Source organism: Urocitellus parryii, chromosome 1, assembly GCF_045843805.1.
Source record: "Urocitellus parryii isolate mUroPar1 chromosome 1, mUroPar1.hap1, whole genome shotgun sequence".
In the NCBI taxonomy this organism is placed as follows: Eukaryota; Metazoa; Chordata; class Mammalia; order Rodentia; family Sciuridae; genus Urocitellus; species Urocitellus parryii.
In genome coordinates this window covers 12,972,750-12,987,079 of record NC_135531.1, presented here as the reverse complement: position 1 = coordinate 12,987,079, position 14,330 = coordinate 12,972,750, and the positions used below count along the sequence as shown (strand labels likewise).

At 41.3% G+C, this 14,330-nt stretch overlaps 1 protein-coding gene across 3 annotated transcripts in view; it reads right to left on the bottom strand.

Annotated features, from left to right (window-relative positions):
• Positions 1 to 14,067, bottom strand: part of Otulin (OTU deubiquitinase with linear linkage specificity) — a 45,497-nt gene extending 31,430 nt beyond the window's left edge. For all 3 annotated transcript variants that reach the window (XR_003301115.2, XM_026392384.2, XM_026392383.2), the window contains exons 1-3: positions 13,780 to 14,067; positions 6,242 to 6,318; positions 91 to 185 (exon numbers count right to left, since the gene is read on the bottom strand). Coding sequence is in view for 2 of the 3 variants with exons in the window: in XM_026392384.2 (XP_026248169.1) it covers positions 91 to 185; positions 6,242 to 6,318; positions 13,780 to 13,910 (303 nt within the window). In the remaining variant the exon portion in view is untranslated. The remainder of the gene's footprint in view (positions 1 to 90; positions 186 to 6,241; positions 6,319 to 13,779) is intronic.
• Positions 14,068 to 14,330: the final 263 nt, after the last annotated feature.

Here is a 14,330-nt window from a genome sequence, read left to right as displayed (position 1 = left end):
AGTTGTCTTAATGAATGTCTAAAAATATAAAATGACATAATTTATGAGAGACTATGTAAAAGACCTGAAATATGGGCACCTCTGCTGTACCTTTTTCATACAGGTTGCTTTCTGTGTATTTCCCCTCCATTCTTTTTTGCAGTAGTCCATGATATCCATTTCAGGAGCCACACTTAATCTGGGTTCTGTTAAAAAAAATCAAAAAGAAAAAAAAAAGCAAACCAAAGCATAATTCAAATACTGAATTACTTGGGGGTCACTCTTCCTTGCTCACTTTCTCACTTCATTTTCAAAATCCAGAATTCTACCAGTGCCTACCCACCTAGTCCAGACCACCATCACCTCACCCCTAGTTAGCCATGGAGGTCTCTCAATGGTTCTCCCTTGTCACCACAACTCTGGACCACTCTCCACTTACGGGGAGATGACCTCACTCGAGCTCAGAGAGCTCCAGGGGCCCCATCTCACTCCTCACTTAAGTAAGGAGTCACCCTCCTGACTGCCTTTCTGGCCTCAGCTTCCTCCACTCCCCAACTGACTCTGCTCCTGCCTCACCCTACAACCTCCCCTAATACTCTTCCAGAAAGCTGTGCCCTATCCCTCAGGGCTGCCCACTCCTTTCTATGCAGGCATCCAGGGTTACCTGATGCCCTGTATCAGAATATCACAGCCCTTTGCTCTATATTCTCTAAAATCATTTTGGTTTTCTTCTTAGAAATATTAACACCTGACATATTTCTTTTTCTATGTCCCCACATACACCTATCCACAGTAAAACATGAGCTCCTTGAGGGCAGGGGCTTTGTTTTGCTTCCCAGCTGTGTCCTCAGCACCTGAAACTGCACTGACCCACAGGGGTCTGTGAATACTTTTCTAATCAAAGACAACAGTCTGAACTATAAAAAAATAATTTTACTGATTCCATTTTTTAAGGTTCTTTTAAAAAATTATTTGTTTATTTTTATGTGGTGCTGAGGATCGAACCCAGGGCCTTGCTAGGCAAGTGCTCTACCACTGAGCCACAACCCCAGCCCTTGATTCCATCTTTTTTAAAATATTTTTTTAGTTGTAGATGAACACAATATCTTTGTTTATTTTTATGTGGTGCTGAGGATCAAACCCAGTGCCTCACTCACGTGAGGCAAGTGCTCTACCACTGAGCCACAGCCCTGATTCAGTTTTTTATATCCATTATGCAAAAAGATAACATACTACAACAAAAATATCACTTAATTATCTGTATTTATTTATACCCTGCCCTGATCCCAAAAGGCTATTATTTTTTGACAATAAACCAGACAATGGAACTCTAACCATTAGTTGATTCATAGACCTCATTTGACTAAATACACATTCCCCAAAATTAAAAATATAATTCATGATCATACAAATGTTAAAGGTTTAAAAAAAAAGTCTTTAGATTTTCCTTAACATAAAAGGTTTGGGGTTTGAGTTTGTGGTGTATGAGTATGCATATGTTAACATGTATTTTTCAGGAAGAAAATGAGGGGAATTCTCAGGTACATCTTGACTTCCTTTTTAAGTCATTGAAGATATTAATGATGATTTTAGGGCATAAACCCACAAGTACCTCAAAACATATTTACTCCTGAGGAAGTTTTACATAAAAATTAACATTGTTTCATTCAACTCAATTCACTAGGTGTCTAGCATGTGCCAAGCACCAAGCTAGGAACTATCTATATAAAGGCAATAAAGACAGAGGTTCTACCCTGAACAGACTTATAAACTACTGAAGAAGAAAAGACCACAGGCATTTACAAGCCAGAGTGTGATGGTGCCAACATGATCAAGGAGCATCCCCCCTACAGTTTAAGTAAAACAATTTTTTTTAAGTAAACTTTAAAAATTGTCTATTTTTAAAATCTCATTGTGAATCCTTCTATAAAGAAAATGATTTTACATAAAAAGGGAAATTATATTTATTCACATAAACAGATATGGTTAACTGTGGCACATGCCAGGATTAGCTCAAAAGTGAAACAGACCCCTTAGTTATAATATCCGTAGACAACCAACACCAGTGCTGCACAGTCAATCCTTAGCAAAGACGCTTCATCTTTTAAATTCATGCATCTGTCTTTCCACTCACCTTCCCAAAAAACAAGAACTATAAATGTAGAGCCGGGATACTTTCTAGGCCTTATGCTCCCGCCTGGCAGGGTTATTAGCCTGAACAGAGTGCACACTCCTAGGCAGTCTCCCTTCCTGCTCTCCCTATTGCTGTCCTCAATCCCACACAAAGACAAGACTTGTCCCTCTGGGCAAGTGGGGCAGAGCCTACCTCAGGACTGAAGCGAGCAGACCAAGCCATCTGATGTCAATACAGGACTTCATGGGGAGTGAGGTTTGGGAAAATGGGGTACCTGCACAGTTGGCAGCACCAAAATGTTACCTGAATTCCCATTTGGCTATTGTTCTCTGGTGTATGTGTGTGGGGGGGAGAGACTCCAACTGCTGCTTCATGCCATGTACTAGGCCAGGAGCTGGAGGTAAGGACAAGGCAGTGCCAGACCTCAAGCAGCTCACTAAGTACCATACTCCCCTTCTTTACCTGCAAACTGTACAGACTATGATTGTTGTTTCTAGGAAAGAACATTTCTAATGGCAACAAATAAAAATAAGGAAAGCTGAAAACCAGAGTGGCAAGTGTGCTCCTCAACTACCAAATGAGTGACGAATATAAGACTCAGACACTCAGAAGGTAAGAAATTAATACTGAAACCCTCCAAGCAGCTGGGACTCTTAGCATGAACTAGGACAGGAATATCCAAGTTTTTCTGGAATGGGTCAGAAAGGAAGTAACCCAGGCTTTAAGGGTCATAAGGTCTCTGTCAGTACAACACAACTTCACCATGCATGAAAGACACAAAAGCAATAGGTTCACTAAAAACTTTCAATAAAATTTCATTATAAAACCAGATGGTAAAAAAAATAAAATAAGATAAAAACCATATAGCAGGTCAGGTTTGAGCTGTGAGCCACAATTTGCTGAACCCTATACCAGGTGAAGAGTTTTCAACAAGAAAAGGAGAGGATAAGAAAACTTTCTGGCTCAGTCTGGGCTTTGCTTCAAGAGAGGAAGCACTACAGAAAGATGTTATTTCAGGAAGAGCAATGAACTCCGAAGAACTGAGATGCAAGGAGTATAAAGGGATCCATTTTACTCCCAGACTAAAGCTGGAAGTTACAAGACCCACTAAAAAGCTTGAATGACTGTGTGGAGAACAATAACAGAAAGAACCTGGAAAGGGGAAGAGAAAACACTAGCTGAATATGCATCTTCCTTAAAAATATGGCTAAAAGGACTCTGCATCCATCCTCTGAAGTCTTATGAGTACCAAGAACAAGCCAGGACCACTTCAAAAAACATCTCCTTTGACTACAGGGAAGAGTCACCAACTTCTTAGGAGGAAGACTCAGAAATTATCAAAAACCCTACTGTGTACAGACTCAAAACAAAATGAAATACTTAAAAATAAATCTAACCAAAGAGGTAAAATATCTCTACAATAAAAATTATAGAACTCTATAGAAAGAAAGTGAAGAAAACACTGGGAGATGGGAAAACCTCCCATGTTCATGGATAGGCAGAATAAATACTATTTAAATGGTCATATTACCAAAAGCAATATTTAGATTCAGTGCAATCCCCATCAAAATACCAATGATGTTCTTCACTGAACTATAAAAAACAGTTCTAAAATTCATTTGGAAGAATAAAAGACCCCAAACAGCCAAAGCAATTCTAAGAGAAAAAAAAAAATTGCTGAAGGCATCACAATCCCCAAATTCAAATTATACTACAGAGCTATAGTAACAGAAACTGCATGATACTGACATTAAAAACAGATATACAGACCAATGGTACAGAATAGAAGACACAGAGACAAACCCACACAGATAGAGTTACAGAATGCTTGACAAAGGCACCAAAAGCATACGTCCGTAAAAAAGACAGCCTTTTTAACAAATGATGCTGGGAAAATTGGTTATCCACATATAGAAGAATGAGACGTGATCCCCATCTCTCACCCTGCACAAAAGTCAACTCAAAATGGGTCAAATGCCTAATTAGAACAGAAACTATGCAACTGCTAGAAGAAAATGCAGGGTCAACACTACAACAAACAGGTACAGGCAATGACTTCCTCAATAAAACTTCTAAAGCTCAGAAAATAATACCAAGAATTAATATATGGGATGGCATCAAATTAAAGCTTCTGCACAGTAAAAGGAACAATTAAGAGTATCAACGGAAGGGCTGGGGCTCAGTGGTAGCCCATTCGCCTGGCATGTGTGAGGCACTGGGTTCAATTCTCTGCCCACATATAAATAAATAAAATGAAGGTCTATTAACAACCAAAAAAAATGTTAAAAAAAAAAAAAAAGTCAACAGAGAACCTACAGAATGTGAGAAGGTCTTTGCCAGCTATTTTTCTGAGGATTTTATCCAGAATATATAAAGAACTCAAACAGCATCATTTAAAAAAAATCCAATCAATAGGTGGGCAAATTAACTAACTACATACTTCTTAAAAGAAGAAACAGTCAACAAATACATGAAAAAATGTTCAACACCTTTAGCCATTAGGAAAATGCAAATCAAAAGTACACTGACATATCATCTCTTTCCAGTTAGAATTGTAGTCACAAAGAACACAAATAACAGATAGGCACAGTCCCAGTGACTAGGGGGGCTGAGGGATAAGGATGCAAATTAGAGGCCAACCTCAGCAACTTAGCAAAACCCTGTCCTAAATATATAATTTTTAAAAAGGGAAAAATGTAGCTCAGAGGTACAGGACCCCTGGATTCAATCCCCAGCACCACAAAACACAAACACACACACACAAATAATACAAGCAATAAGTGCTGGGGAGAATGTAATGGAAAAGGAACACTTTTATATTATTGGTAAGATTATAAATAAGTACAGCCACCATGGAAATCAGCATGGAGGTTCTCAAAAGACTAGGACTGGAATCATGAAACCACCATGACTCAGCTATACCACTCCTTGATATTTATCCTTAAAAAAAAAAAAAAAATGGAAATCAGCATACTAGAGCGATACATGTATACTCATGTTTATAGACGCACAATTCACAATAGGCAAACTATGGAACCATCTTAGGTGTCCATTAACAGATGAATGAATAAAGAAAATGTGGTATATATACACAATGGAATTTTACTCAGCCATAAAGAAGAATGAAATGATGTCATTTTCAGGAAAATGCAAACTTGAGACCAAACTAAGCCAAACTCAGAAAGTCAAGAATCCATGTTTTCTCTCATATTTGGAAGCTAGAGAGAAACAAATAGGAAAAAGGGGGTGGGGTTCTCATGAAAACAGAAGGGAAACCAGTATAGTAGGGAAAAGAACCAGGGAAGAGGAGAAAGAGAGGGAAAAAAGAGATACTAGGGAACCATATGACCAAATTATATTGAGTGCATGTACAAATTTGTAACATCAAATCCCATTATGGATAATTATAATGCAACAATTTTAAAATAACCCTACTGTGTATCATGCGTTCCTAATTACAATGATAATGCTTTGTTAACCATAAAATAAGCAGAAGCCAGTTCTCAAAACAAACCAATAGAACACCTGAACTGCACAGGTAATGAAAGAGAAAATGCCACTTGTGAATTATCTGAGGAGTATCCCCACTTGGCTTCTGTATGAGGCCTGCTGGCACAGGATCTACTTCACTTACAGCCCTGCAGGCCAAGTCTCCATGGACCAGTGAAAGGGGCTAGGAGGAGCATCTCTCCCTTGGAAAGGGCCCTAGTGAAGGTAAAAAGAGCAGGCCTGACAGATTACATGGCCATCTGCATGCAAAGATGTGCACAGCTAGCTTCAACTAGAAATGAAAAATCCATTTCAAAGTCAAACTCTCCTAGGAATGTAATGAAATAAAAAAGAGAAGGTAGTTTCAGGAGATTAAAATAATCCTCTACAGGAACAAAAAAATGACATGAATGTAAAGAATGCAGAGAGAATACGTGCATTGAAATTTTGAAACCTCAGGAAACAGTCTTCCCTAAACATATATACCTCAACAATAATTAGTGTACGTAAGACCGTACTTGTAAGAATACTTCCTAGGAAGTGCATGTCCAGATTTTATGAACATGGCTATACCAATTTAACTGCATGTTCCAGTATAAACAGTAAGGACTCTAATAAATAAAACAATTCCAAACATACCTGATGCCCCTCTTTCATGTATAAGCAATTCTTTCTCCTTCTCTATTTCATCTGCAGCACGGTACATGTCCTCCTCGCTGAAATCACACCAAAGTAGACATTTTCAAAACACTTGTTGCACTGATGTATTCTGATGTATCACAACCTACAGCTGCTTACAAAATGCATGGGACACTAAAAGCTTAACTCTTCTCACATTACATAGTAGCAATCTGATCAAATATGGGTTCTATATCTTAGATGTTCATGTTTCTATCTCACCACTGTCTTCTACTTCAGAATTTCTTATAATGTACATCACTCACCAGCAACATGGTCCTAAGGCCATTTCAATTAATGTCTATTAATGTCTCAGATGTACATCTAGGCATCTTAGCATGCATCTTATCAGTGAAGCTTTCAAAATGATTCTCTCAAGTTCTTAGGATGGGAAGAGTGCTAATATAAGCATGCAGGCGAATTACCAACCTTTGTAACATGTCACAAGCAAATATAACAATAGCTACTCTAAAACTAGTGATAGGAGAACATCAATTACAAGTCTTCAAAGCTAACAATCCCCCTTGAGGTTCCTCCTGCTCCCTAACTCCCATATTCAACCAGCCACCTATGTTCTGTAGTGTTCCACATGCTTTCACTTTACTACTACTACTATGGACTTTTTACTCACATAACAGCTTCCTGAAGTGTCTCTAGTCTCTCTGATAAACTAAAAGAATCTACTAAGTACTAGAAAGGGACATAATTCCACTAGGTACTAGAAAAAATGAACATAATAGAAAAAATGAAGACCCCTGGTTTGATGTCCACTATCTCCCTCAAGATTCTCAGCTGAACACCCAAAATGACAAAGGATATAGAAACACCAACTCCATCTTTGCTGAAAGCAAAAGACATGTGAAAGCCCAAAGTGTTGAAAAGCAGATTGGTAAATGACCCTGGAAAGGAAGCCCAAGGCTGGTGGAGGGATATCTGTGGAAAGCAAGCTAGTAAACAGGACAGAACCCCAGAAAAACTCTGAAACTGGAGTCCCTAAAGTCCTTCTGAGGGTATGGAGAACACACTAAGCTAAAAACAAGGAGACTGGCTGACACCCACATAAGGAACACTCAGACCCCCAACTTCCTCACAACCTTAGCACATGCCATCCCCACACAAGCCAGTGGCAGGCGGCACTCCAGGCACAATGAAAGGCAGGAAGGAGGCCAGAGCAGGCTAAAAAATGTAAATGAATGACTAAGATGCCCCAACCACCTAGTACAGCTGAGGGGAAAAGAGGCACAGAAGAGATGCTAGGAGAGGTGGACAGAAGTGGGAGTCTAACCTGCCTCTGCTGAAATCATTCAATGGTTCTCAAACACTGGGGGGACAATGTCAAAATTTGCACTTCATCCTCCACTCTATTCTAGCCTGGACTCCATTACCCCACTAGGCACTATGCTCCCTTCACTCCAAACATTTGACCAACACCACCCTGCACTTTTTTTTTAATAGCTGTTGATGATCCTTTATTTTTTATTTATTTGCATGTGGTGCTGAGAAGCAAACCCAGTGCCTCAGACAATCTAGGCAAGCACTCTGCCACTGAGCCACAACCTCAGCCTGCAGCCTGCACCCTGCACTTTTAAACCTATGATCTGCTCCAGGGGTTCTCTCTTCTTGAACAGTTCATACTCCTGACCTGCCTCTTAGCCATGTCAGCCTTCTGCAGAGAGCAATGGATGGAGTGAGGACCTAGGAATCAGACTGCCACAAGTTTAATCGCCCTTCACTCCATCTGTATGTACAGTGATTACTGGGGTAACTTCACCTCTTAGTGTCCAAGTTTAACCTCCTATAAAAAAGGACAGTAAGAGAATCCACTTCAAAGGACTGTTGTGAGGAGTGAAAACATGTAAAATAATTAGTACTCAAAACAGTTAGCTATTCTTATTAATTCTCATACATTCACTGATGCAGAATATTAATAAGCAATTTGCCCAATGATCATTTTTTATTCCATTTTTTTCCTCTCCAAATAAATGTGTGTGTGTGTGTTGTTTAAGGTTTTGAGGGTGAAGGAACAAATATTATGGAAAGGGTACTTTCCTTGTATTCTGACTCAAGTGAGATTTCAAGAGAAAAATGTAACATCACTCCCAGAGCCTATGCCAGAGTTAAAAGCAAACAGAAACCTGATTCACAAGATCTAAAACAAAAAAATGACCAAACGTGTTCATTCTTTTCTTGAATATTTAACATTTTTCTGCCTCCTTGCTAGTTGTATCAGAGAAACTCTGATAAAAGAAAAACTCTGATCCTCTGGAAGAATCATTTAAGTGAATCACTTTCTAAATATCATTATCAGAAATATGTCTTAGGGGAAGGCACTTCCCCAATCTTGCCCTAGTTTTCTCATCTTCAAAATGAAAGACTAGAGGAGAGCTATAAAATCAACACGATTCCTCTTCTAGGTCTTCCTTCTACAGACTTCAAACAAGTTCTGTGGCTAATCTGCACGCACATCTGGCTCCGCTTTGGTCCTCCTCCTTTTTAATCTACAAAATAACAAAAAATGCAATCACAACATCAGTGCCCAAAGGAGATTTTCTAAACAAGCACCTTACTGTGCACCCCAACAATTCCTACAAAGGCCAACAGGAAGAAAATGAAAGGAAACAGAACAGGATAACTAAATGCAAAGAGAAGACAGAACAGAAAGGGAGATTTTTTGGAAACAAAAAGCAGTGATTGGGGACACAGAATTCAAAAGAAGCAAATCAAAAACTGATGAAAACAAGGCCCAGAGTATATGCAAATTATTTTAGCCACAACTGGATTTAACTCAGATCCTGTGTAAGAATATAGCTAACTTCCTTGGTCACCAAACAGTATGGAAATTGTAATATGATCTTTAAAAAATTATCCCCAAGTTTTATCTCCTTGGAGAAAGAATAAGTTTTTTTGTTATTGTTGTTTTTGGTATCAGGGATTGAATCCAGGGATGCCTAACCACTGAATCACATCCCCAGCCCTTTTCATGTTTTATTTTGATTCAGGGTTTCACTAAGTTGCTTAGGGCCTCACTAAATTGCTGAGGCTGGCTTTGAACTTGTGATCTTCCTGCCTCAGGCTCCCAAGCCACTGGGATTACAGGTGTGCCCTATCATGTCCAGCAAAAAAGGATAACTTTTAAATTCAAGTAATAAAATCCAATCAACAGAAAGGAACTCAACAGCCATAATGAAGTAATTATCCATCTAATATAAGACTAACAAGAATGGAAGATAAAATTAATTTTAAAAATACTTAATTCAAACTTCTGCTTTAGTTTAAGTATCAAAATAGTAAAGCTGAAAATAATTACAAAATAAAATTATAATATTTAAAACTGGAAATCTGAAATAGAGGTTTAGTTTGAATTTGTGTTATAGGAAGGAAAGACAGCGATAAAAGGAAAAGGGATACAACAAGATGAATTCATAAATGCTGAACAGTTTCAGAAATCTGGCAGTTTTTTTTTTTTTTCATAAGTATTGGGGTGGGGGGGTGGGGAGATATCCACCATGGCAGAAGAGAGGCCAATGAAGCCTAAAGATTCAGATGATCACCACAACAAAAAGTTTTCTTTTAGAAAACATAGTTGGAAAAGTGGTAGAGGAAAGTAAGATAAAAGTCTTAGATGACCCAATTTCCTGGCTTGCAAGTCACAATTATATTGTTAGATTAAATTTTAAAACCAAATGCTAATAATTCCTAGTTAGAAAATTCTGAGTATAGCATCATGACATTATATTTTTTAAAGTTCCCATTAAACAGAATTTGCAAATTTTCTAGTAAGCTAAATATCTTATTCTTACTATTAAGGCAATATACCAAATTGAGTAAGCTACATGGCAATGCATACTAAATTATAACTGCTCTTGCTCTGTTCAAAGACCACCACACAAACTTTTGAAGACTTATTTTATAATGCTCACTATTATAAAGACAAAATTATACTATTTCCAAGAAAACCTGCAAATTAAAAGCAGAGCTCAGTGAAGCAAAAGACAATCCTGTGAAGCCAATTTTTCAATTTGATTCAAGTAAACATGTAACATGAAAAACAACTCTAAAGTCTACACAAAGCTACTAAGACAGCATCCTAAACACTCACCAGTATGAACCTTTGCACCAAGATGCCTTGGTTATCTAAAAGAATTGAGTTTAGCTTTTTCAGCCCTCTGAATTCCAGTCCTGCATTAACTTGGCCTGTCCTAGACTAAAGGGTCAGGTAATGAAACATAGCCAACCAATGTGACATACCTTCCCACACAGGCACAGGAGAAGCAAAGACCACTTAAACCAACCTTTCTCCACCACTTAGTGGTTGCAGAAAATGCAGGGAAGTACCAGCACCCAGGTCAAAATTCCACCCCTCTTCTGCAAGTGGACTTCCCATGATAGGCTCAAGCTGTACTGTGTGACTTCCAGAGGCATATGAGGACAAAGCAGCCACCCTCAACAATGAGTTTTGATTCTTAGAGGCATCCTAGCTCTGATCCCTAAAGCAGACTCTTCATTAGGTGGAGGGAGTGAGAGGTGATAGTTGTTACCCTACCACACTTACCTCATTCCACCCACACAAGGTGAAAGAAGAAAACAGACCAACAATTTAATGCTTGGTGGTGGGGAAGCAGAGCTCACAGTTCCTTTAAGAAACTAGTTTTAACTGAAACCTTGGGCCAGAAACATTCACAAATTTTGCCTTCAATTTCTTAGGGCTTCACAGACAGTATGCTTCTCAACATAGCCAGCCCATGAATCCCTGATTCGAACCCTGTCCCGCCCTCACAGAACATAAGAAGGGACATGGAGTAGTCTCTGTTCTCAAGTCCCTAAACATTTCTGGTCTGGATATCAACCATGTTCTCAAGAACCACAGTGTGGCTTAGCTGAGTTAAGAGCAAGAGGCAGACACAAGAGTCAAATGTTGGTGGTGGGATAAGCAGAAAAAAGAACAGAGACCTGGCTAACGAGAGAGCAGGAACTTCCAGAAAGTCCATTAATGGTCTAAGGGACTGTTGAAGACCTCTTCAAATGGAACCCTAAAGTACCCTCTGAGCCATCTTGGGGGTTGTCCAGGAGATGCCAACCATCAGCTCTCAAATGAGTCAATTTTCAAAAAGGAAAAAAGAAAAAGAAAAACTGCAATGACATTTAGAAAGCAGCTTATTCGTGTGGTTTACATGCCCACCTCTCACCCTTGTGAAATGCAGTGAGCTTATTGGAAAAGTCAACTATGCTGCTAGGAAATGAGCCATCCCTCACACCCTCCAAAGAGTCATATCCTAAATATATAAATCAGCTGTAGATGGTGGGTCATGAATTGTATTCATAACTACTTTTCACTAAATATGCTAAAAATGACTCCATGGAATATTTCAAAACATTTGCAAGTTTATTATATTTAATAGTTCCCAGTGCAAACACTTTGACTTATCTGAGTGGAAAGAAAAGGCTTGGTTCCAATGACCAAAAAGATTTTAAAAGGGCCTAAGTTTACACTGGAACTACTAATCAAGTAGGAATTTACATACTGCTGATTCAGAAAGATGAAACAGTATAGAAAGTCCAAAACTTAAGATGTTCAAAAGTTGACATCTGAAAGTTATACTCACCTCCCTATTTCTCCCATTGATGAGTTAAACGGGAATGAGATAATAAAAGGCAACAAAAAGCAAAGAGAAAAAAAGATATTAAGATGCTAATGAAAACACAAACCAGAACATCTATTCTGGGGGAATGGGGGCTGAAGCTTGCTGTCATTATAATTATTTACCTCTGCCTGGTTTTGCTAAGGAAGTCAGGAAGAGGTGGGGTAGATGCCTGCCAAAGCATCAGGGATCCATGGCCCTGACAATGCCAAGCTGCACCTAAGGAGTCTATAACTGCTTATTAATGTGTATAATGACAAACCTATGTTAGGTTTTTTTTATTATTATTATTCCTTTCAGCTTTAAGTCTACTGAGAAGTGAAAAGGGCATCTGTGTCCTAACCTTTTCCTCAGAGAAGAGCTCCTTCCCACTGTGGCCCATTTCCCCAGGTGCTAACTCTGAGAACCACATCCATCAGAAAACCTGCCAAATAACTATGGGTACTTTTGGAAACAGGAGTCTGGTTTCAAGTTTCTGCATCTCTAAGGGAGTGTGACACTGCTCAGTTGAAGACTGAGAGGTACAACACCTGAGAGGCAAGGCATCAAAGGGTGGGTGGGGGGAGGGGGGAGGGGGTCCCCAGAGAAGCCAGAAAGTGAAAGCAGGGTGGTGGTAGCCTAGTGGTGGGCAGCTGCTGCAACAGCAGCACTTACCAAGGCAAGGGGCAGAGGTGAGAGAGCCCCTACTTAAGCCTCTGCAGGGTCTAGAGTAGGACTTTATCCCAAACAGAATACTTATAATTACAGACCACATCAACTCACCACAAGGGTCTCTACAGTGGTTTGAAATTTAAAAGGAAAAAACAGAAAGTGCCTCCTTTTAAAAATGAGGATATTTCATGCAAAAGCCAATATATCTGGATTCTTCAGATACAGAAGATCTAACACTATATGGGCTGGAGCCCCCAAAGCAGACATAAGCTATCCAGGTCCCCAAGAACAACTCCTGGCCAATTGTACTAACTTAAGTTACTTGCCTACTTCTAGAGTTTGAGACCCCTTGCCCTAAATCTTTCCCAGTGACCATTAACCCATTAAATGAATAATTACCGTCACACTTGAGTGCTCAACAAGATACTCCAAAGCACAGTTGTAAAACACTATGCAAATGAGTTACTATAATACCATTATCTACATAGCAGGCTTCTAAAGAACCCCTCTGTAGGCGATTAAGACAGGAGCTCTAAAGGTGCATTTAAACATGCTTTACAATTTAATTTCCCAGCCAATTAAAAAATATCTATCAAATTGGTTGTCTGTGCGTTCGTCAATTTCAGAAGTTCAAAGGCATTTAAATGGGCCTTCTTCTCTACAGTGTAGAAAGTGCGCCTCAAGCTCATACCCCTGCCATTTTTCTCACAGTTGGGTAGGGAACTGCTCCGACCCACACTGACTTGCGTTGTTTTAAGGGACGGGAGAACTAGTCAGGCCGTTCAGGGTAAGACGACAAGGGGTCAGACTGCGTCCAAAGGCTGTCCAACAAGTGGGACAAGCGGCGACTTGCCTCCCAAGAGCAAACGTGTCGCGCTGCCGTCTTCCTGTGGCTGGGACAGGGGCGACCTTACTTCCTCCCCACGCCGGGCTGGAGGAAAGGGCTACGGGAAATTGGTAATAAGACGCTTCTTGGGGTCGTTTCCCCAAATTTCTGGAGTTTCCTCAACTTTAGAGACGAGCAGATGCCACGGCCGGGCGCGGGGAGGGAGACGATGGTGCCCAGGGTTGTGAGAAGGGCCCTCGGGAAACGGCTGTCCTCGGACACCGGCTGAGTGTCCTCCTCGGTGAGGACGCCGAAGGAGCCCAGACCAGCCCTCCGCAGGGGACCCGGCCCGCCGCCGCCCGGCCCTCGCCCCGCGCACTCACGGCTCGGCCGGGCACCGCATCGCGGGCCGGGGCTGCCCGCCGGCCGCCGCCTTCCCGCCCTCCCGCGCCGGCGTCTCGCCGCAGCTCGCGCCCGACCACGCTCCGGGCTGGGGCATGGTCCCTCGACTCATGCGGCCGTCCGCAGCGACGGAGGAGGAGGCGGTGCGGACGGGGTTCAGCCGCTCGGAGCGATCCCGAGCCCCAGCTGCCGGGGCGCCCCACCGTGGCAGCCACCGCCGCAGCCGCCACCGCTGCACTACCGGCCGCTCCCGAAGGTCCCGACTTGCTTCCGCGCGCGTCACGGCGGCCCGCCCCGCGACCTTTGACCCCTAGTGAAGGGGCGCGGCCGGAGGCGGGGCGTCCTGGGGGAAGCGGCCTCTGCGCGTGCGCATTCGAGAGCTGAGCTGCAGCCCCGCTGGTCCGCTGCGCATGCTCTGACCCCGAACGGTGCAGTCGCTGCTGTTCATTTTCCCGGTGGCTGCGAGCACTAGGTCCAAAAGGGAGGCACCTGTGATGGGTGAAGAGGAAGAATCTGGACCAGAGCTGCGGGC